At 38.3% G+C, this 24,801-nt stretch overlaps 1 protein-coding gene across 7 annotated transcripts in view; it reads right to left on the bottom strand.

The window, feature by feature from the left end:
• Positions 1 to 24,801, bottom strand: part of LOC135714191 (modifier of mdg4-like) — a 41,016-nt gene that overhangs the window by 2,087 nt on the left and 14,128 nt on the right. Inside the window, exons 6-7 of one of the 7 annotated variants that reach the window (XM_065237502.1) lie at positions 21,478 to 21,697; positions 19,423 to 19,565 (exon numbers count right to left, since the gene is read on the bottom strand). The exons of 3 other annotated variants lie outside the window; for them this stretch is intronic. In XM_065237502.1, the coding sequence (XP_065093574.1) occupies positions 19,556 to 19,565; positions 21,478 to 21,697 (230 nt within the window). In that variant the 3' untranslated portion in view covers positions 19,423 to 19,555. Of the gene's footprint in view, positions 1 to 19,224; positions 19,566 to 20,130; positions 20,367 to 21,477; positions 21,698 to 24,801 lie in introns of those variants that run through there. 3 more of the 7 variants (XM_065237501.1, XM_065237498.1, XM_065237500.1) reach the window with 3 other exon arrangements.

Consider the following 24,801-nt stretch of genomic DNA (forward strand, 5'->3'; position numbering starts at 1 on the left):
TGATTTGAGTTGAGCAATAGCGGAATTATTTAGATAACTATTCAACTAATAATGACAACAAAGTGCTCAGTGCGAACATTATAAATGTACGTAGGGTAGAATAAAATTTGGAAAATATGGTAAATACTATCTCGACCAACAATTGAAAAGGGCCTATCAGTTATTGAAAACATAGCTTATAATGCCCTTTTCGCGCAAACCGAACCTCGCCTACACAAACCAACAACACTATCCGGAAAGGGAGAATTTCCCGTACCGATGGTGTTGTTGCTTTGCATAGGCGAGCTACGGTTCGCTGGAAAAGGCCATTACATTTCTTTTTACAAAAGCTGACAGGCCCTTTTCAATTGCTGGTCGAGACTTGATAAGATTGAAAATTGTCACAACTTATGCTTTCTTTGTTAACTCTTTCTCGTTAGGAAAAGGGATTTCTGTATCACACATATTAAGCTCAACGAATCACAACACACATCTGCTAAAACGCTTTTGATTCTTCGATTTGTCATCATCAATGTTCGTCCTACATAGCACTAAGACAAGATCTAACTCTAATGTCCGGAGATGATGGTTTACAACAACTTATAAAATTATTTAAAAACATGAAAATCGTAAAAAAAATATACTTTAAAAAGTCCACGAATGTCTCACAAATCCTACAGTAGGCTACTAGTAAGTAGTATTAAAAATGCCAAAATCACCCTGAAAATAATGACATGGCCTTAAAAAGCCACAACAATCTAAAAATGCCTAATGTACTTAAAAACGCATTTCCAACTATAAACACCATAAACAGCACCAACACGACCAGGTACTTTATAACTGTTCAATGGCCCAGTGGCGTGGTCTGGTGGGGTGCTTCGCCCGGGTTCAATTATGATAGATGTGACACTATAGTCAATAATCAGTACGAAACTAATGGGCTTAAACTGGCTCATTACGTGACTAGCCCCCATTGGTTCTAGTACATTTATAAGCGTATCTCATTCTAGTACTAGAATTTGTATTTGTTTTGATTCGCCTTGTAAATTTGACAGAGTTTAATGAGGGGATCGTTCTACGTTTCGAGGGGTGCTCTAATTAGCTTGGGACCGAAGGTCTGGTACTTACTGAACCAAGATTGAGCAAGTTTCTTCGGGAGTGACCAAGGCTAAGTGTTTGTCTATGCTGTAATCACTATATTCATAGTCTTTAAGGTACAGAAAGTAGGAATGGAAGCTGGACTTTTGAACTGGATCCAGTCCTACTTAACAAACCGTAAGCAAATTGTACGCCTTCAAAATAAATTTTTAGAACCCATTCTAGTTATAGTCGCTATATTCATAGTCTGGCGGATAGAATATCGGGAACCAATTGAGCTGTCAAATAGCGGATCCAATCGAGGAAATCACGACCAACAACAGAAAAGAGCACATCAGCTATTGCGATCAAAACTTCGGAAACCATTTTCTCGTGACTCAAGGCTCTTTATTTAGGAGATTTTCAGCCGCAGGCTGGTTCTTGGGGAAAGTTTCCCCTATCCGATGATGCTGGTAATTTGCGGTAGATTGGCGAGGAAAGAATAATCAACGTTTTTTGTGTTTTTGTTCATAAAATTGATAGTATCTTTTCAATTGTTGGTCTACAATATATTGAATTGGTTCCGCTTATTGATAGATCGAAATTCTATCCGCCAGGGATCTCATTTGAGCCCACTTCTTTTTATTTTGTACGTAAACGACATTTCCTTCATACTTAAGATTACTGAATTACTTGTGTATGCAGACGACATGAAGCTCTTCATAGAAATAAGAAATGAATCCGACGCAGGAATATTCCAGAATGAAATAAATCTATTCTACACCTGGTGTAGCAAAAGTCTCCTCCAACTCAACGTAAAAAAATGTAACGATATTCCACCTCCACCGTACGACGTCCACGAGTACGAGTCCAGGGAAGCACGAGCCAGAGAAGCCGAGGAAAGGGAAGCACAAACGAGGGAGGCGCGAGCCAGAGAAGCAGAAGCACGAGCCTGGGACGCACAGACCAGAGACGCGCGGGCCAGAGAAGAGGGAGAAAGGAACGCACAAGCAAGGGATGCTCGAGCCCGAGAAGTGCAAGCCACAGAAGAGTATCACAGGATTCGGGATGATCTACTGCATCGCTTGCTTTGCCAAGAAAGGCCTCCAGTAAGGCGGGATGATGAAAGAAGAATGCTGAAAGCAGTGCATAATTGGCCATTCAAGTTTCGAGGAGAGAAGGACACCACCTCCCTCAACGTGTTTTTGGATCGCGTCGAGACATTTGCCAGAACGGAAGGAATGAGCGACGAGACACTGCTGACTTCTATCAAGCATTTGTTGCAGGAAGACGCACTCGACTGGTATGCCCGTGCAACGTCACAACAATTGTTACCATCATGGGACGCTTTCAAGCGGGAGATCCGCAGAGTTTTTGCCAAGTGGATACTCCCAGATTCTTCGCCTGGAAGTCAGTTTTCGTTTCCAAGGAGCCAGTGAGTCTTTTGCAAAATATTACCGGGACATCTCAGCGCTTTTCCGGTTTGTGGAGCCACGAATTCCGGAAGAAAATAAGTGCTTCATAGTGAAGAAGGATCTACCGCTACCGGGGAACCGCAACAAAGCTTTGAAGAAGACAACGATCATAAATCACGGGGAATAAAAAAGTTGGTCGCCGTATTACAGCTCGGCCCATTCATTGAATTTCTAGAAAGAGCTGGCAAATAACAGAAAACAATTTCAAAACACAACCTACAACACAACTACAACGGTTGAATTTGTGTACGAAGCGAGCGATGGAATAGTATCAGACGATAGCAGCAGCGATGACCTTAACCCAACGAAATTCTAGGGATTCCCTGATGAGGAAATAAACGCCATGCTGGGATTTTCATCGGACTCATCGTCAAACCTATAGAGGGTGGCGTCATCAAGAGCGCCAACAACATCACGGTAAAGTCAGGCATTATAAACAATCAGATGTTTTCTTACTAATTTTACCTATATTTTACTTATACTCGAATTAACCACCTTAAGTTACAGTTATCTATGAATCGACACAAACCCCCCTCCCTTGTCTCTTCTCTTCTGTTGAGATGGGGTCTTACCTATACGTTACCCTACCGGTGATGATTTCACATTCGTAGATTACACAAAACATATTTAACCTCATATGATGCCACCCCCTGTCAACTGGTATAGCATGTACGGTGCATAAAAGTATCGGAGACTTGGCCCTTGACCCCCTTCCATACTACACTATCACAATCAATAAAGAAGCATACCAGTTCCGAGAGATGCTTTTAGAAGACAAAAAAAAACTCCTTGTTTTCTAACAAACGTTAATTTGTTCGTTTATTTTTATAATCTAGCTCGAGGTTGGCAGTGTGAACTGACCATTGGGAAGGTGCGCTGTCAAAATTTATCGTTTTTCGGGTAAATCGACTACGAAAAAAAAACACGGAATAAGAGCTTGTTTTCAACCGTATATCTCAATAATTTTTGGAAAGTTGCATCGTAGGATCATTGTTTAAGGGTACGTACAACAATCAATACGAAACTAACGATTTTAAATTGGCTCACTACTTGACTAGCCTATTGGTCCCAAGCAAATCGATTAACGTACCCCGTTCTTGTCAAAATTCTAGTACTACTCTATGTTTGTTATGATTCGCTATGAAAGTTTGACAGATAAAATGAGGGGCTCGTGGATTTTTCTATGTTTCGAGGGGTGCATCGATTAGCTTGGGACCGAAGATAGTACCAGAGCTGAGCCAAAAAGTTGAGCCCGTTTCTTCGGGACCTTCTGGTCTTAGAGTTACCTCTATGGTACGTATGTGCAGTTTTCAAAAAATTAGGATATTTGATGAAAAATTCAAGGATGCTCATCTTGCCCAACTAACTAGCCCCGTCCTACCCAATCGTTTTTATATCGTTGACTGAAATCATGCTGATTGCCCGATTTAAACGTTGCCCTGATTCTTATCGAAACAAGTCTACACACTAATGCAGTCAGTAAGGTTCTATCATAGAGTTACCTCTATGGTTATAACATGTTATAGCGCTATCTTGATGCGCTAGTGGTTCCTGTGTTGCAAATATGTTATAACTCTCCAGTCTGGACAGCGTTTTAGAGTTACCTCTAAGTCAGTCCCATTAGAAAAAAAAAATAAGATTTCATTAAATAAACTATGAAACAACGTCACAGATATGTTTTTAGGATTGCTTCTATAGAATTAAAATTGTTCGACAACACATCGCATCATTAGATTTGTCTCAAGACAGATTTTGTCCACGTTCCCTAGGGTATCTAGAACATGTCCGGATATGGCCAATATAGTTCTTACGATACTCAGTTTGACCAACAATCAATACGAAACTAACGATTTTAAATTGGCTCAATACATGACTAGCCTATTGGTCCCAAGCAAATCGATTACGTACCCCATTCTAGTCAAAATTCTAGTACTACACTATGTTTGTTTTGATTCGCTATGAAAGTTTGACAGATAAATGAGGGGTTAGAGGATTTTCCTATGTTTCGAGGGGTGAATCGATTAGCTTGGGACCGAAGATAGTACCAGAGCTGAGCCAAAAAGTTGAGCACGTTTCTTCGGGACCTACTAGTCTTAGAGTTACCTCTATGGTTGAACCGCCAATGGATATGGCTTTGAATTCTCATCTGATTTCTAGACTAACATTTGAAAAGGGCGTAATTCCAAATTCACCATATCGAGAAAATCGCTTCTGAATTTTGATGACCTAAAAATTAATCCTATTTCACGACTTTCCATTTTCTGGATGATTTTATAAGCTTGACATATAGTTAATAGTGTAATCTATCATCATGCATCACTAAAAACTCAAAAAAAGTTTTCTTTGTCGTGAAATCGAGAAGAAAACATCATACGCCCTGATAATTTCATACATGTTGTTACCCCCCGGATCTTCCACCCTTTGAACTGCCAACACTGGTGATACGCCGTGGAAGTACACCCTCGGGATTTTTTTGTTTGTTGTTCCGCCTTGGTTCTTCGTTCGCAAATTTTGTGAGAGTGGAATTACGCCCGGAGATTTTTTTGGTCTTCTTTTTGTTCGTTGTTTACACGTGAACTATCAATCGGATGCATTTCAAATGAATCGGGCGTGACTAGATACTACAGACTCAATACGTTTGACACATTAAAACGATATAATTCGTAGTTCTGGCGCAAGGCATAACAACCAGATGCATCATAGAGTTGAAAGTTGGAAATACGCCATGTAAGAAGAAACGTTTTTGATGATTTGAAGTGATATTTTCTTCTACTTTTTCGTGTTTATCGAGTAGCTTGTGAACTATTCTCTCTATATGTGGCAAAATATGGTTTGTTTACATTTTGGCTCTTACGCCCCTTTCAAATGTTAGTCTAGATTTGATGTATCGCTTGATAGATTTTGATTTAAAAAGGATTTACCACATCCCCGGGAATACCCGGAACATGTCCGGGTGTGGCCAACATGGTGCTGGTCACACATCATGACTCTTATTGATCTTATTTTTGAATTCTCATGTGAATTGATTTATCGCATGGTGGGTTTGGCATGTTTGACTCTGGTCTGATGAAGACCCATGCTCACCGAAATATGTTCCGGCCATTGCTCTGGAAGCAGCGGAACAAATTCAGTAACATACAATAACGTTCTATGGGACCATGGTATCTTTCTACAGTTCAGTACTGTGCTAAACTCTAATGCAGCATCGTCATGGAATCGGTTATTTATCCCATTGACGTTAAATGTAATCGCAAGTCAGTCCCACTCAGATTTTGACCATAAAATAAAAATTTCACTAAATTTTATCCAATATTTTTTGGTAAATATAGATGCATTCTATCACATTGTACGTTTATTTTTAAATTATTCCCTCTAAAATAAGTGTCAAATCAGAAAATTTGTAAAATCTTTGAACGCTGTTTTCTCATTTCCAGGTTTTTACCGATGGGACTGACTTGCGATTATTGGCAGTATACTAACATGACGTTAATATTAACCTTTCAGTACTCGCGCTGATGTACAAAGCTCGGTACAAAGAACACGATTCTGGGGCTTTAACATTTGTGTAGTCTGGAACTAAAACTTTTCTTCAAAATGTTTGATTAATAACAATATTCGAGATGCAAGATTTGAAGAAAATATAATTAAAATGTGCCATTTTGAAAATTGAATCACAGAATTGAAAAAAAAAATCATACTTAAGGGTCGTAGAGTCATAATTGTCAAGACTCAGAGACTTGGAAGCATTTTAAGAGTTATAACAAATTACAGATCAATCTATAGAATCTTGCGGACAAACCCTGGAATTTTTAGTAAAATTTAAAAGTATCCAAAGTGTTGATTTCAAACAAATATTGAGGAGGATTCTCACAATTTTCGAATGAGAAGTTTTGACCATGAAAGTCCTTATTTGTCCTGAAAATTAATCTGACAAGAAAGTCCTTAGAAGTTGTTCGATGAATTTGGAGGGATTTGTGTGGAGAAGAATGCAAGTTCTGAATCAAATTCTTAGGTAATTTTAGAAGATTTCAAAAGAAGGTTGTGAAAAAAAACTAAGGAAAATTCCTAAGTGATGCTGAGGAGATTTTTATGGGGATCGTGAGGAAAATGACAGATTTAAGAAGAATTCCAAGAGAATTTTATTTCCTTGATTTTGTTTTCCGTCGATCTTGTTGTCCGTGCTGAGCACCAATGCTACCGACGCCAGGGAGCTCCCAAACCTGGACCCTACCTATCGACCCATCAACTCATGAACCGGGTACCAACGGCTTTACTTTCCTTCCGAAGGAAGGCGTGATCAGAGATGTTATGCATCAGAACATCCCGGCGGCGCCACTCCAAGAGAATTATGATGAGAATTCATCAAGAAATAGAGTTCTAAGATTGTTCAGTTTATTCCGTCTCGCACGCTGAGCCGATCAAGTCGCATCGGTCTCGTTGTACGACACTAGTTTTTGAGTTTTTGAGTTTTTCCCCACGCGAGGGTTTTTTCTCGCCAAAGTTAGTTGGCATAGTGTTAAGACAACTAGTGCGCGAGTGAGGAAGCCGTTAATCATACGCCGAGCGCTTTGATTACGGTCCAGCTTTAACATCAACATCTGTAAAATCATCACCACTATCGGCCCATTGATAGCAACAACGAAAGCACGTTAAATTGCCTACCGAGGCGAAAGAGGCAAACCAGCTGCAAGGCTATCGACCCAACAGCCGTTGGGGAATACAATAGCATCGCACCAGTCATCTGCCGCCTCAGTGCAATAGGTATAACGTGTCGCTTTGTTTTCACCAGTATCGCATCTTCCCGCATGGTCCAGTATTAGATTAGGCTGGGTCATAATTAGGGTGATCCAAAATCTTGTAAATAGTATACATCTATAATATTTTTTTTTTTTATTTTTTTTTTCTCGTACTATTTTTAAGTAGAGTATAGTTAGGGTGATCCAATTTTTTTTTCAGTATATATATATTTTTTTTTCTATTTTTTTTTTCTTGGTTTTTTTTGTTTCTTTCATATTACTCTTTAGTAGAGTAAAACTATATCAATTTTTTTTTTTTTTGTTTATTTTTTGCATTTTTGTTTTTCTATTTTTCATATTATTTGAAATTACTGTAATTATTTGTAAAATATTTACCAAAAACACCATTGCGGCGATATTTAACCGCAATGGATGAAAATGATAAAGGCGGGGGATGGTCGCTTTCCATCTCAGACGACAAAACTCTTAATTCCACCTCACACGAAAGTCTCGAGGAAGTTGTGGAAATGGAAACCCTTGACGTTCCAGTTGACTCGCTCTCCAGCAAAAATACTGGAGCATATCCCAAGAAAAGATATCGCCCACAACCCTCTCCCCCACCATCTCCTCCTCGTCCACCTGCACCCCCCACACCATTTCCCCCGAAAACCTCTGCGCTCCCCCGCCTAAAGGCTTACCCAGAAGCCTCGAAAGGCCCATGGGTTGTTTTTTTCCGGCCCAAACAAAAACCTTTGAACATTCCGAGGATCTCTAAGGATCTAACAACACATTTTTCGGCCGTTACCGATATTTTAAAGGTAACACCAATAAAACTGCGCGTTACCGTTGATGACCGGAAGCAGGCTAACCAAATTGTTGCGTGCGAGCTTTTTTCATTGGAATACCGAGTCTACATACCCAGTAGTGAGGTAGAAATTGAAGGAGTGGTCACCGAAGCGAGTTTGACTAGTGATGATTTCTTGGGTCCCGATTCCTTCGGAATCTTTAAAAACCGTGCCCTGCCGAAGGTGAAGATATTGGACTGCCTTCAAATGCAGTCAGTATCCGTAGTAGGCTCCAAAAAAACGTATTCCTTGTCAAACTCGTTTCGTGTGACCTCTTCGGGTTCAGCGTTACCTCACTACGTCGCTATTGGCAAGGTTCGGCTGCCTGTACGTCTGTTTGTACCTCGGGTAATGAACTGCTCGAAATGTAAACAACTTGGTCATACATCGGACTACTGCTCGAACAAACCACGCTGCGATCAGTGTGGCGAGCAACATCAAGAGGGCCCTTGCGGTGCTCCTCCAAAATGCGTGTACTGCAAGGAAAGCCTACATACCCTGACTGACTGCCCGAGGTATAAACAGCAGGGAGAAAAACTTAAGCGGTCTCTGCAAGCTCGCTCCAAGAGAACTCTAGCAGAACTCTTGAAGAATACCGCTTCATCTTCTCAGACCACACCAAAAAGCAGTAACACGTTCTCCATTTTGCCAGTTGATGATCTAGACTCTGACTCAGAGGGCGGTGAGGGTAGTCCGTTTGTCTTTAAAGGCAATACGAGAAAACGAGCAAAACAACACACCACCGAAAAGCCTCGTAAGGCCACTCGTACGGACCACCCTTCCACCTTGGAAAAATCAAGAAGTAACGGAAATTCACCGAAACCCATTCCACCGGGTTATAAACCTTGTAATTATGAGAAGAACTTTCCGTCACTTCCAGGATCATCTTAAACCCCAGATGTTCCAGTTTTTCGGCCAGAAAATCAGCTGAATAATCAGCAAGAACATGCTCCCATGTTCACGTTTTCTGGTATTGTGGATAGCTTCTTCAGTATATTCAATGTCTCTGATGATGAATGTGTTCTTCCACTGACAGATCGTTCCGCGGAGCTGTCCTTTCGGTTTCTTATCCGTTGTGAAGTAATGAACCCATTGGTAATAGAAAACTTTGAGAAGCTGCTCGACAGAAATCCTCAAACAAGATTCATGAGTCTCTATTACGATTACATGACGCTGGAGATTGGCCCTTCTTCATTCAATTCCTCTCGTGTTTGCCTCCAAGACTTTTATAGTTCCTCTGTAAATTTTGATCTGACCATGTTGCAAGAAATCCGTGGAATACCAGATCACCATCGGTCGATGGTTGTTCCCTTAATTTTTGCAAACAAGTACCACCATATTAGTAACAATAAGAGTTTTTTCACAGATGGGTCAACTATAAACGCTTCCACTGGATTTGGAGTATTCAACGAATTTCATAGCGCCTCATATCAACTGCAAAAACCCTGTTCCGTATAGGTTGCGGAACTAGCAGCCATATTCTACGCAGTAGAGCAAATTGCCTCACTACCATCTGATCACTATTTTATTTTCACTGATAGCCTTAGCTCGTTGGAGGCTATTCGATCAATGAGGCCGATGAAGCACTCCTCGTATTTCCTGACCGAAATCCGAGCTAAATTGAGTACTTTATCTAACTGCTCCTATACTATCACCTTAGCTTGGGTCCCATCTCATTGCTCAATTCCGGGTAATGAGAAAGCGGACTCGCTAGCTAAGGTGGGCGCTATGGAAGGCGATATTTTTGATCGACAAATCGCCTTTGCGGAATTTTTTTCAATTACCCGTCAGCACGTCCTCACCAACTGGCAACAAAAATGGAATGAGAGTGATCTGGGAAGATGGTTACATTCTATTCTCCCACAGGTGTCGAACAAGCCATGGTTCAAAGGATTGGACATGAGCCGTGACTTTATACGTGTCATGTCAAGGCTCATGTCCAATCACTACTCGTTAGACTCGCATTTCTTCCGAATCGGGCTCGCAGGCAGCAATTTGTGCGCTTGTGGTAGTGGCTACCACGATATCGACCACGTGCTTTGGTCATGCACCCTACATTGTGTTGCTAGATCCGAGTTATCCGCATCCCTCAGGGCCCGAGGAAAACAACCTATGCGGCCCGTTAGAGACATCTTGGCGAGCCGAGATCTCGATTATTTTAATTTAATTTATGTGTTTTTAAAACGGATAGATCTGAGGATTTAGTAGTTAGTGTCATCTTGTGTTCTCTCAAGTTGCTAGGTCTCCATCAGTGTACCCCCATGTTTGTCTTTTTCTCCAGTATGTCGCTTAGTTCTAGATCAAGAGCACATTGCTCTAAAAAACCTTGTGTTCTCAATCCCTACCCTGCCACCCGTTTGTTACAATTTGTTACCCCTAACCTCGAGAAAGCCGCGAGTAATCGGCCCCCGCTTTACTAACGTTAGTTTTAAGTAATTTTGTACCCAAACGATGAATATCGGCTCCGCAAAGCTACGGCAAATGAGCCTGGAAAAATAAACGCATTATAAAAAAAAAAAAAAAGATTGTTCAGGGGATAATTTCAACCCTAGAGCTCCAACAAAATTGATTGCAAATAATTAGAAAGACATTCTTTAAAATACTCCAAGAGGTTTCTAAATAAAATTTCGAAAGATTTCTGCTGCTTTGAATAGAGTTAATAGAAAATTTTGAAAAGAATCTCGACGGAATCCGAATAGGTACAAGGGAATTCTAAAAAGGATTCCAATCAAATTCTTAGAAGGGATGTCAAGGAAATTTCAAAAATAATTAAACGATAATTATTACGCGGAGTGTTTTCTGTTTAATTTCAGAAGAATACCATGCTAATTCAGAACAGAATTCCAGGCTAATTCTGGAATTCATATTAAGAGAAACGAAAAATTAAAACACCGGTAAAGAATAGTTCATTTTCGGTTTCTACAAATATTTGTTTCCTAAGTCCAGCATCTTTAATATTCACCCCTATTCTGTATTTCGTTTCGAACGAAATTCCCATACAAAAAAATATTTTTTTGTATGGGAATTTCGTTCGAAACGAAATACAGAATAGGGGTGATTATCTTTTAAGGCCCATGAATTTTACACCTGAAATTGAAACTACCCAAAGTCAATTTTAAATATTACTGGGTGATTAAATGAAAAAAATAAGACGGGAAACTGAAGAAAATTATACAGCTAATAGAGCAAGATACAAGGCTGGTAGTGTTGATGCGATATAATAATAGCGACTACAATTACGGAAATAGTGACCAAATAGTGCCTTTTAAATAATAAATAAGTAACCAAGAGTGACATTTATATGGTGACTCAGAAATTCAAATACGGTTTGATAATGGAATAAATTCAATTTTTTTGACATGGAACCTACATTTCATTATCTACATTCCTCTAATTATATCGAATCTCTCAACGAAATCCCATATGAAGAGCTTGTGAAGTGATTTGAATAATTTTCTTTTGATTACGTAATCAATAGCATTTGCAATTTTCTGGATTTTCCCGGAATTTTGTAAATTTTATTGTGAGTAATATACATTTAAACTAATGTTTAAACAAAGCATTTTTAATTTGTTTCTGCGTCCAAAATCATAAAAATCTATATACCTATCTAGGTAAATTAACCTTAATAATTCGCTAAGAACTCCTGGAGTTTAACGTTTTTTCCTTAACATTTGATACTTTGCGCAATTACCATAGTGAAGACACACAAACACAAACTGGCAAGCGGAAAAATGTCACGACTTTTCTAAACTGTTTTCTGCAGGCGACAGAACATTTTCTCACAATGAAGCAGACAAGACCAGCGGCGCGCGCGTGCGACATAAATTTATGTCATGTAGAATTTTGCTTATTTCTGGATAATTATAGCCATTATAGCCATTATAGCCATGATAATACTAACCATGCATAAGCATAGATGTTAAAATTATGCGTAAATAAAGGAGATGATAATAGACTGTCAATAGACTGAAAATCATCAAAATTTCGCAATCAAACGGTTCATATTCTTCTTAAACTACTTTTTAATTAGTCAACAAGGGGAAAGATTTAACCAACAGTGTCAAGTACTCCTTTAAACATGTATTTAAAAAAAATTAAGCCTTAAAAAAAGCATTGTGCAATTTTATTGTTCGTTGTAATAAAAATTCCAGTTCCAGTTCCAGTTTGATAACATGCTCAACTAGTTCCTGTTCCTGTTGCACAGAAAAAAAACTTGCTCGAAGCGCCCCAAATGTTGCGACCCAGGTTCCAACGCCAGCAGCACATATTTCGATAGCGTTTTGCGAGGGACCCTACCTATTTCTTATAACATTTTGAAGTTTTCGATAACGTGTAAGTTTTTTAGATTTTTTGATAATATTTACATCATAATGTATAACCAAATTTGATGCAGTATATCTGAAGGGCTTTTTATAGCATCCCATTAATAAGAAATATCAAACATGTATTTCAGGCTTCGATACAAGCAGGTGGCACTTTTGCCCCATATGGCACTCTTGCCCCACCTGACCCTATGTAGAAATACACGACCGCCCGTGTGCTGGCTGTTTTGTTTTGCTCTGGACGATGGTTTTGCAAAAAAATGTACTATTACCACCTCTGTCCAGAACTATCCCCAGAATTTGGACATCTGTGGAGATCACGGGAGATCTTTGGAATTGTTATCGGAGCTCTCATAAAAAAAATCTTTTAACTTATTTTAAATAGGGAACATGACGACTTCGGCAACCCAAATTGAAACGCTAATTTCACTGGATTTTCTTATGAAAACACTTCGCTGAATGCATTCGAACGATTCTTTAGGCTTTCAGCTTCAAATTGCTTATATTTTTACCACTGAGAAAAGACAATCTAGCAGGATTTACTTGAAATAAAACACACGCACTACAAAATGCTGCTGATTTCGAGTTGCCGATGAAAGCACAGCTGTGTGCAGCTCAAATGCAAAGGTTATCGAATAAAAAGATGTTGCCTACAATAGTCGTTCTCACCAGAGAAGATTGGAGCTTTGGAAAAGCGTTTCAAAACAGTTTTTGACAATTAATCATATTGTCGAGCAGTTTTCGGACGACCTTCTACCAGAGATTTTAAGCAAATAAGGCAATAGATTTAAGATTTATTAGGCCTAGAATAAATAAAACCTTATTTTCTAGAGGTTCTAGAAGAAAGAATCTTATAATAATGCTCCGTGGTAAAGTTCGAGTGGTAGAAAACGTCATTTTAAACTGCTCGAATGATGCGATCCATTCCTTCGACTGAAATTGTTAGAGCAGCTTTTTTTGTGTGTGTGTATTCAATCTAACCCCCACTGGCCGGCAGTGGTATTATGGAAGAAATTTGCTTACAACAATCCTTGATGTTATAATTTGAAACAAGTTTAATCCGGGAGTTAGAAATCGATAGCTCTACTGCAGATTCAGCAACCCATTTCAGAATGCCTGGTAATTCACGTCTATTCCGAGGTTACTTTCACATACAATAAGCCCCGCATGTAAACACTACCGTTATCATATGAATAATGGTACTGCAAACACACTTCCATTATTGATTATAAATCAGATGGATCTCACCAAATTCTGCCTCCAAAAAAGGATCGATTTGTTCACTCGCGGTAATCGAAAAAATCTTCCGCGTTGTATTTACAACCCAACACGACATTTTGAATCACATTCGAAGTTTTTCATTTGCACCGAATTTTTGCTTGACACCTCATTCGTGTGCATCCTCCGGAAGGCAGAACGCCAGCACCAAGAAAAGAAAAAAAAAAATACCCGGTAAAACTCTTCTTGGGAGGGAGGCAAAGCACCAAAAACAAACGAAATGAAAAACCAACCGACGCGACGCCACAGCAACACAGCTTCTCGAAACAAATTCGTCGGAGTGGACGATTCGAAACTGTTCAACGCAAATTCGTCAGATACGCACTGCGCTATCTTCCATGGAGTGACCCGCTGAATTTACCACCGTATGCTCCTATACTTAATGCATTGCTTGTCAAAAAATCTTAGACAGGGGGTCTAGGAGGGGCCCCCCTAGAGCGTGACATAATATATGCATCAACCCATACCACGAATTCAAATAAAAATTACTACAAAACCCAGTGACGATTACTAAACAATTCACGTAACTTTTAAGTGAAGCCAATTTTGACGACCGTCCAATAAAATTTACGTGAAAATCACTTGATTTTCATATGGATCACTTGAAACAGCATTTCATTCCCAAAACACGTAATAATTACAATTATTGCTCGCGGACATTGCAAAAGTGTGGTTTACATCTCACAGCAGTTATTGCGCATTTCACACCAAATTGGACTAATAAGCGCGTTTTTACTTATTAAAAAGTGTGATAAAATTGCAAGTTTACGTCTAATCGTCTTGGTGTCTTCGGTGCACTTATTCCTTATGATGCATCATCATCAAAACGATTTGACGTGCACTTTTATCACACTTTTCGCATTTTTGGGACAGTCCAGTTTCAGATGCAATCAGCAATAAAAAATTATCGAGAAAATCTCACAAGAAAAAATCGATGAAGTCCACGTTAACAGTACCACTGAACTGGCATCCGATTAGGTTAACCCTGGCGGTGCAAAACCTTATTCAATGAAGTACTTACATCACCAGTCAATAAATACGATTAGTTCACATTGTTATCGCGTATTTCTAGCGCTATATTTAACGTAAATCAAATATTTTTGAATAAATTGAAATTATAGTTTGTAGATAAAACTTCTTTTAGACTTTAATGCGACATCGACTGAAATTGTTAGAGCAGCTGGCACCAAAAGATTGTAAACAAATCAATACTGCATATGTGTGCGTTCCTTAGAGAACAAGGCTATATAAAGATGGTCACCGCTTAAGTTGCCGAGAATACGTAAATTCCCTTACTTAGGTATTAGAATTTGGACTAAGAATTCTCATCCAAACTTTCGTAGTGTGTAGTTTGGTATTCGTCTCTGAAATATCTTGGCGTCATCCCTAGAATTACTTTAAAATTCTCGTCCATTTTCCTTTGGAATTTCCATTAAAATTTCTAGATAATTCTTTTAAGACTTCTGAAAATCTAGCACAAACCAGCACAGAAGTTTCCAAAGTTCAGAATTTATTTTCGGGAAAAGAAACTATATTTTCCCCAATTTGTCATCGAGATTCAACACTATTCCCAGTTTTTTTCCGATATGCATATTTCGCCGTACGACTACTGTAGACTTACTTAGTTCCATATACTCAATTTAAACATTTTGATGATATTTTCCAATTTCAAATCCTCATCAATAGGTTAAGAAAAAGTGACTTCAGTGACAATTTTTAGGGAAATAGCAACTTTTTGATGCAAAAAGTGACAAACTTCATTCATTTGGTAAAGCATCACACTGTTGAATGGTTTATTCTGAAATTCTGGTGTAAAACAGTGTTCCCGGATATTTCCCGGTTCGCTGGTCATCCTGTGAAATACTTCCGCCCATGTTGGGCATATCGAGCAGAAAATATCAAATATATCCGTGATTTTGGCGTAAATCCATAGGAATTAAGAACATACGGAATGTTTACACCAATTATTCTCAAAACAAAAGAAGAGCTCCGGCCTAATCCATTTTTCCATTCCATTTTAAACTTCATCCGCGCGCCAGTAAAATAAATGGTGTTTCAATGCGTTAGGACGGAATCCGAAACTCGTAGGCCGAGTTTGAAGTCAAGAAAGGGTGTTATATTGTTGACAATGTCTTAACAATTTATTTATTTAGTCATTATTCTCTTCATCGGACTTTTGTTGTCTAAATGAAGATTAATGGGGAAAACCCTATTTGGCAAATATTGTGATATATTCCCCATTTTTTTCTTTAGCTATATCAAGATGCCGTATCACTATTATTAGGAGTGATCGCCATCGTTTGACTAATAGCATTATCCCAGCACGGCATTATACTTCGAATAAAGTGCACTGCCGTACTGGGAGTTGTTCTCCAAATGTCAAAGGGTTCTATCAGCCCCTTGTCGAAGAACTTACGCCTTTTATTGAAAATTGCCGGACAGTGGCATAGCAAATGTTCCGAGTCTTCCATTTCTATGCCACAGAAGCGACATACATCATCTTGAAGTTTTCCAATCAGCTTCAAGTGATAACGGCTCGGACAATGACCTGTTACAAGACCTGCATATATACTAAGATCTTTTTTAGCAAGTTCCAGGATTTTGTGGGTCACAGAAATGATTGAATTGCTTCGACTGCCTAGCAATGGAAGTGTTCTTCCAGTTTTCCTCCACTTTTGAAGATTCCCACGCTTTTAGCTCCATTCTAAGAGATGCTGCCGATAAGCCACAAAAGAGCTCTGGCCCGATGAACTTATGAGAAGATCCGAGTCTTGCTAGTGCATCAGCTCTTTCATTTCCCTCAATCTCGCAATGACCAGGAACCCAATGTAAGTTGACTTGATTCTGACAAGACAATTTTTGAAGTGGTTAAACACATTCCCTGACAAGTTTTGATGTACATGTCGCCGACTTTAAAGCATTTAGAGCAGCTTGACTATCGGACATGACGCATATATTTGAACTCTTATAGTTTCTACGCAAACATATAACGGAACACTCTAAAATTGCTTGAATTTCAGCTTGGAACACAGTTGGCCATCTGCCCATAGGAACCGATATTTCTATCCCTGGGCCAGTTACTCCTGCTCCCACTTGATTGTTCAATCTTGAACCAGTTCGAGTGATAGAAAACGTCAATGCAAAAAGTGACCTAGTCACTAAACAGTCACCTGCTACCAGCCCTACATTCATTTGGTAAAGAATCACACTGTTGAATGGTTTATTCTGAAATTCTGGTGTAAAAAAGTGTTCCTATGGTATGGTTAATATATTTTTCCTGGTTCGCGGTTCTCTGGTCATCCTGTGAAATACTTCCGCCCATGTTGGGCATATCCAGCAGAAAATATCAAATATATCCATGATTTTGGCGTAACGAATCATTTATTTGTTTCATTACATTAAAAGCTACCAAACCAAAGATTTTCTATAAGAATTAAGAACATACGGAATGTTAACACCAATTTTTCTCAAAACAAAAGAAGAGCTCCGGCCTAATCCATTTTAAACTTCATCCGTACACGCAGAGAATTGTTGATGGTTTAAAACAAAAAATAATATTGTAGTGGTCAACGATCGCTTTATTATTGTTTCAATGGGGTATTTTTGTTCAAACATTTTTAATTTTTTTTTAATAACAATATTATTTTTTGTTCTCTTGCTCAAATTTCCAAAGCATCAAAATTGTAGATTTAACAAAACGCATGGTTTATTTCAAGGGCAACATAAAATTAATTCAGATACCATGATTGTTGATTGAATTATATTTTTTTGTTCAGTGTGGATAAGCTAGAAACCGAACCCGTCCTTCGCCATTTTGTTCACGTGCCAGTAAAGTTTTGCGTATCAAAATGTGTTCCGGTTCCGATAATTCAATAATTATTGAAGAACTGGATGTATAAAAGGTGTCGGTTGAAGAAATCAAGTTGATAATTTTATTGAATAGTTATAGAATGTCCTAACGAGTTATTGAAGCATTTCTCGGTAGGTAGTTTTTTTTTTATTCAGTTACGGTATCCTAACATTATTATTGCAGTTAATTGTTACACCATCGAAACATTGAAAATCATACAGAGCAAGGAAATTGAGGAACTCCTTCCTTCGCCGTTTCTTGCTGAGCGAACCAGATTCATTCATGAATTGAACTCTTGAAGGGAGGCACAGGTAAATTATCATCAAATCATTCTTGTTTATTGCAACTAACTAGCTATTCCCTTTCATTACAGGGGCTTTCAAAAGTCAGCGAACAACAATTCATCTGCGACCCTAGACAACAACGCGCGGCCCTCTGAAGAGACTCAAGTGACTCGAGAAGCCTATACTGCCACCTTCTTATTGAACGCGTCATCGAAAGGGCAAGCCATCCTAAGGAAGTACAGCAAAACCGCGTTCCTCTCCAGATCTGACAAAAAAAAGTGTCATCCACATCGTTGTTGACGAGTTCAAAACCCGCTTCTCTAAGCTGTCATCGTCGGAACTTCTGGATAGAGCTTGTGAGCTTACTGAAGCAATTATGGCATAATATACGCATCAAAAAAATTTCTCACTTATTTAAAAAATAAAACAAGAAAATACCACGAATTATAAAAACAACCATATTTATTTATTGAGCTAAATAAATTTTTATTTAAACCAAGAAAAATAGCATTTTGGGTCCAAAAATTAACTATGTTCCTTTTAAACACCAGATATTGTTGTTTCTCAAAAAATCATTTTGCTTTTTAAAAAAATATTACTACGTGGTCGTATCATCCCACTTTTGAATTCAACAATAAATATTATTGAAACGAAAGCATGATTATTGTTGAACCAAAGATATTGCCTTATAAGCCGGGAGATAATACAACTTTTTTGTTGAAACTATACTGAATATTGCTATGTTCAAAAATATTTTCTCTGCGTGTACGCCAAAGTAAAATAAATGGTGTTTCAATGCGTTAGGACGGAATTCGAAACTCGTAGGCCGAGTTTGGAGTCAAGAAAGGGTGTTAGATTGTTGACAATATCTTAACAATTTATTTATTTAGTCATTATTCTCTTCATCGGACTTTTGTTGTCTAAATGAAGATTAATGGGGAAAACCCTATTTGGCAAATAGGCGTAAAAACTCCATATCTTTTGAAAATACAAGGATTAATATAATGACACAAAAACAGCAATTATAAAAATAAACACCGAATAATAATAATATGGTCTTCAGCATAAAAATTAATCTCGTCCTATGGCATGAAGTTATGACTCTTTATCAAATCTAACGTTATGTGGAAAGGTAAATAAATTTGGAAGACATCTGTAGTAGAAACATTCAATTTCGTGAAAAAGTTCACTCGAAAAAGAGATGCAAAATGCGAGTTGTGTTTAGTGGGTCCAACATTAGATCCAAGCCCTAGTGGATTTTCGCAAACTTTTCCATCGTTGCTGCCAGCCGTCCCACGAAATTTCAAATTTACTAACAGTCTTCGCTGTAGACTTTGCAGGGAATTGCACAAATAGCAATAACAAAAACTCTGAGCACATTTCACATCTTGTATTACACAATAATATTTCCATTTTAGTATCTTCTCCAATATATTAAACGCCTTAATTCTACACATTACAAGAGCTTGTGCAGAGCTCAGCCCGTCTGCGGGATGCAACCCTGTTGTTCCGCTTTGAACGATTCCTCCCGTTCGTGCTTCAGCTTCATGTGCCGCTTGAGATTAGCCGTCCGTGAGAGTACCGCTCCGCAGATCGTGCACTTGGTGAGCCCCTTGTGGATGTGATTATGCATCGTGAGCGACTTCCAGGCGGCGAAGCTCTTATCGCAGTCTTTGCACTTGTACTTCTTCGGTTTCATTTTTTGCTCAAACACTTCTGCGAAATAGAGAGAGTAGAGAGAAAAGAAACGAGATATTGATCAGCTTGTGGTTCTCTTCTTCAACGAAAACAAAAAAAGTGTAAATTTGTTTGATTCAGGGGAAACAAATCACGTTCATTTCCTAACTAAACTAGTCATATTCTATGGATTCAATTTTCTAAACTATCGATGCTTGGAATCGGTAGCCGATCGAATACTAAGAACAACAACAAAGTACGAAGAAGTGTTTGAGCAAAATTGAAACTAGAAATACTTGATGAAATTGAATGTCACGAAATTAGCTTTTTCACTTTAGGCAAACACAAGCACTGTTTAGCACTTTAGATCGTTTCACACAGCGAAAATTTTGAGAAATAAATATGATTATCTGCTCCCCTGTTTCAAAACAAACGTGAAGGTTGAAAATAGATGTGCGTTTTTTTGATTTATTTTTTTAAATTGTGATATGTACTACACTATTTTCTCAATGTTTAATTTGAAAACTAATATTTCATATTTTTTTTTTTTTATTTTTTTAGTAAATCCAATTGTACAAAAAATAGCCTGTTGTAAGCATCATCATCAGTCCATAGTATGTTCACTATACTTTGTTGTACACATATTATACAAAAAATCACTTTAAATCCATCTATTAACAATAGACCAAAAGATAAAACTAAAATTATTAAAATGTTCAACATTTTTGGTGCTTCTAGGAAGCTTTTGTGGGATCTTATAAGCTACTCAATTCTCCTCAACTAATCGCATCCTGCTGGCTCTTCCGTAATGATGATTGTTCCCCCATTCAAAAATTGCAACTGTCAGAATAGTAATAAATTAGTCACGTTGATAATGTTTCCATTGTCGTCGTCTGAGATCTGATATGGCATGCACGATTATATGCACATATTTTCACATTAAAAGGTGGAAAATGTTGTCATACCATATCATATAAGGAACAGTAAAGTACGGTGCACGTTCCGACAATCCGGATGCATTGTCCATGGCTCGCTCTTAACACTATCGTTTGTAATCATTTTTTTCCACACACGTACTACCCATAAGCGCAAAGCAATAATGCGATTGTGGGTGGTATAGAGCACAGCACAAGAACATTTGAAGAATTAATTTTACTCTACTGTTCCTAATATGGTTGGCTACGGTTATGATGAATAGCGATGAATAGGGACCATGCATAAAATGACGTAGGATATTTTTGATCAATTTTCGAAAGTAGTGGAACTTAATTGTTTTTTAAGACGCGTATCAGTCCACCTACTTATATAAAAGGGCATACATCCTCAGACATTATCTACCCATAATCGCATGTTAGACCCACATGGATATGACATCTAGTAAAGATAGGACTGATATACGATTGTAGGCAGTTTCTGTTCCTTAAAATGTTACGGAAATTATGCATGATCGCTAAGCTAAGCCACTGTAAATATGTAGGTAGGTCTATCTTTTGACTATTAACTATAATAACGTAACAACACATTGGACATTGTGATAGAAACAAGAGATCCATCATGACAATATGTACCAAACACCTCAAGAGAGTCCAGGGGTCAAATATCTGAATTGAAACTAGTCAAAATATTCTATTACATGATTGTTAGTGATAAGAACCCGTTCAAATATTACGTAATACAAAATGAGAATGATGACGCAGCGTTACATACCATGTATTACGGTTAAGAAAAGTACGTGACCGACGGTTCTGAAAAATTCGCTTTTTTATGCGTTACGTAATATTAGAACGAATGCAAATGGCAAATTTTGATCATGTAAATCGACGCTTCGTTTTACAAGAATGGTAGCCTACCCAGAATAGCGACAAGAACACTTCACAGACAGAAAAGGTTTTCATCCACACAAACAGACACAAACGAACGAAACCCTCAAGTATTCCTTTCATTCGCTTACTTTAGGTTGGTAACATTTTTAATGTTAATTTTAGCGTCCAATTTAAGCGTAATTTTATGTATCTTGCTCAAGTGGATGCGCATATCGTAGCTACGTGAGAACGAGCGCAAACATACTGGACACTTGGTCTTGCCCGAGTGCAGATCCTTGTGCAGGGTTAATGACATCGGATGCTTGAAGCCCTTCCAGCAGATACTGCAGCGGAAACGGAGCTCAGCGTCTGGAAGATAACAAGAGAGAGAGAGAGAAGACCAAATGTTAGACGCTTGCTCCAAAACTTTCACCACTTATTTCCGCTAAAACAAGACGACGGGGACAAACACAACAAACAAGGCAACTCATCCAGGGGAAAGGGATACCGAATTTGCACCCCAGCAGACCAGTGTTGATGAACGAAAAAATAGAACAAACTTAGTTAAATGAGATCCGAGTAAAATAAATTACGTGTCAAACTTAAGTGGGTATCTATGATTGTCCTGATTAAGTTTCTAATGTGAATGAAAATCAGGATGGCAAATAAACGGGCATTGAAAAAAAAAAGGTTTAAAAAAAACATTGATATATTATGACAGTACATACCCGGATAGGTCTCACGGATCGAATATCGGTTTTATTCTATTTTTCCGTTTATCGCACTAATAACTAATCACATCATTCCACTAAGTTGTGCAGCACTTTAAACTAAATGCTGTAACAGTTCGTTATGCTTCGGACCTCTCGGGACTATAAATAGGAGCTTTCACGAATTCGGCAAGCATATGACAGAGACAACCTTCAAATTACATAGAACCCCAAGCTGACACTCGATTTAACGAACATAAAATCGCGCATGTTGTGCATAACTATCACTGGACGGAAATATGCCTGTCAAGGGGGACAAGATAGAGGAAGATCACGAATTTGCGACAGAAGTCTCGTAGGGTAAGATGAGCAAAGATGGGTTAGTTTGTACATTTATTAATATATTTGCTTGTCAATATCAACGCAACCCCAATGATGGTTTGCTTTTTTCAAACCAGCATTGGGGCTATATTGAGACCGTTGATGTTGACAAAAAACAATAAATCAACTAGATCGTACCTTACGAAATATTTGAAAAAAGAGACAGGGAGAGGAGGGAGTACTTTTTCCCTAAATTGTAGGCGTTCGCGTTACCAAGAATCGTTTAGTGTAACACCGTTTGCTAAGGGATCGTGCATACATAATGTGTACATCAAGCACACCTGATAATGTCAGTAAATCACCCAATGCAGTTTGAAAGCATCCAATCCGTCAAGATTGCTATGTGGTACCAAAGGTAATTCACCAAGCTTCTCGGGTTGTAGCACTAGCTCTCCATCACGTCGGTTTTGGATGTATTTCTGAAGGATCGCTAGTTACACATCTGAAGACGATATACGTAATATGGTACGAGATTCTGAGTTTCTCTTCTTTACGATGGCGAAATAACAGTAAGGTAATTAGTGCCTCCATGGAAAGACACATCAACGATTGACTATATTTCCTTCAAAATTGGAATAACGCAAAAGCTGAAGAACATGGCAATGGCAACTTTAACTTGGTCAAAAGGATGGCGATTTCGTCTCTTTCTGAATACGGAGAACAATGTATGGGAGCCTACACTGCCGATACTCGCATAATTGTTCCCTCTTCGCCTGATTTGCTATTCATATGGGACAATTATGCTTTTATGGACAGTACTTGAATTTTAATTTAAGTTGCAGTTTTTTGTTGAACCTTCGAACTTTTTTGTTTTTATATTGCCTAGAGTTTTACCTGTTATTTTTTTCGAATTTGTCACTCTATTAGAAAGTGTGAATTGTCAACTGTTATTAGAATTAGAATTGGGGCTTTTGATAGTCTGATCGCTGTTCGCGAAGAATGATGAATCAGTGGCGTCGCTTCCACATGTTCAACCTGTGCACGACACAGGTGTAAACAATTAAAAAAATGCGTTTAGATTTTTACAGCTTTTATGGTCACATTATAGCTGTACTTCTTTACTCCAGACCACAAAAAGCGTTAAATTCAGTTGGGATGGTCTGCCTAATCCCTAATGCATTGATTTCAAAGCATGTCGATATCACTACCATGACAAAACTCATTAAATAGTGCACCTAAAAGCGAGCTCTTTTGGGTGGCGGGTGGTAAGTTTGTGAATGGCCAACTGCCTGATGTAAGCCAAGCAGACCTTCTATCACCTCTTGAAACATACCACAAATTTTCCACAATACATGGCGGTTTGCACCACTGATTGTAATTCAAGCTTTCAGCAGTCACGCGTCAAACGGGAGCAACACGGAAACAGCAGTCTGGTACGCTTTGGACGTTATCATACTTGCAAACCGGTTTGAATGCGTGAGTTTAAATTAGAACATTTGTGATGTATGGGTGCCCAAGTGTGCATTTCTCGCTGTGCACTTGGATATCTGATTGCAGACAAAGAGGGCAATGGAGAAAGAGAGCGCAAAAGCCGGCTCTCACTCTCTTGTCAGTTGTGAATCTCTCAATTACCGATAGTTGCGCCGGTACGCTGTCAAAACTTATGAACTTCCCCTGGTTCATTCTGAAAGTGTTGTTCTGATGAATAAAGAGTTGATTAATTCAAGTTCGCTACCCAGGGGACTATGAATTTTGTTTTGTATCAAAAAATGTTTTCGGAAGTGTTTGACGGATCTTCTTTATTACACTTCAGTCGAAAGAGTTAGCCTTTTGATAAAAACGAAAATTCAAGCTGAACATTGCATTAGGTCCTAAGTAACATTGACAGATTATCTGCGTCGACTTCCTCTTTGTATCTCTACGGCCATGTAAATACATTCCCAAGTATTTTCAGCACACAGATCGATAAAAGAAGCTTTTATCTAGCATCTAAAACGACAAACACAACAAGAAATGGTTATGTGCTCAACTGCCGGTGGAAGCATAACTGTCCCATGTAACATTTTGACTTTTTTGAGGTTATGATGCTTAACGTTATAAATCAATACATATTTTTTAAATATTATATTAAAACATGCTGTTTATTCTAGAAAAATTAAAAAAAAAATTGAAGTCGTTTTGTCCCATTGCAAAAATGGACGCATATCTGTCCCACTGCTCCAATTTTTAATATGTATAAAAAATTCTTCAAAAGTTATAGTCTGTCTGATAATACACTATAGAGTAAAATGATGAGATTTTTTTAAATAAAAGAAATGCATACAACGGTTAACCTTAAATAACTATCATTCTGAAGCATGTTGCTTGGTCGGAAGGCCAACTAAAAATGATGTTTCGTCTGCTCCAATAACAGGTACGACAACTGCCAACAGAGAGGCCTTC

The sequence above is a fragment of the Ochlerotatus camptorhynchus genome, unplaced genomic scaffold (genome assembly GCF_037179485.1).
Source record: "Ochlerotatus camptorhynchus isolate MF236.1 unplaced genomic scaffold, CSIRO-AGI_Acam_v1.1 ptg000626l, whole genome shotgun sequence".
NCBI lineage: Eukaryota > Metazoa > Arthropoda > Insecta > Diptera > Culicidae > Ochlerotatus > Ochlerotatus camptorhynchus.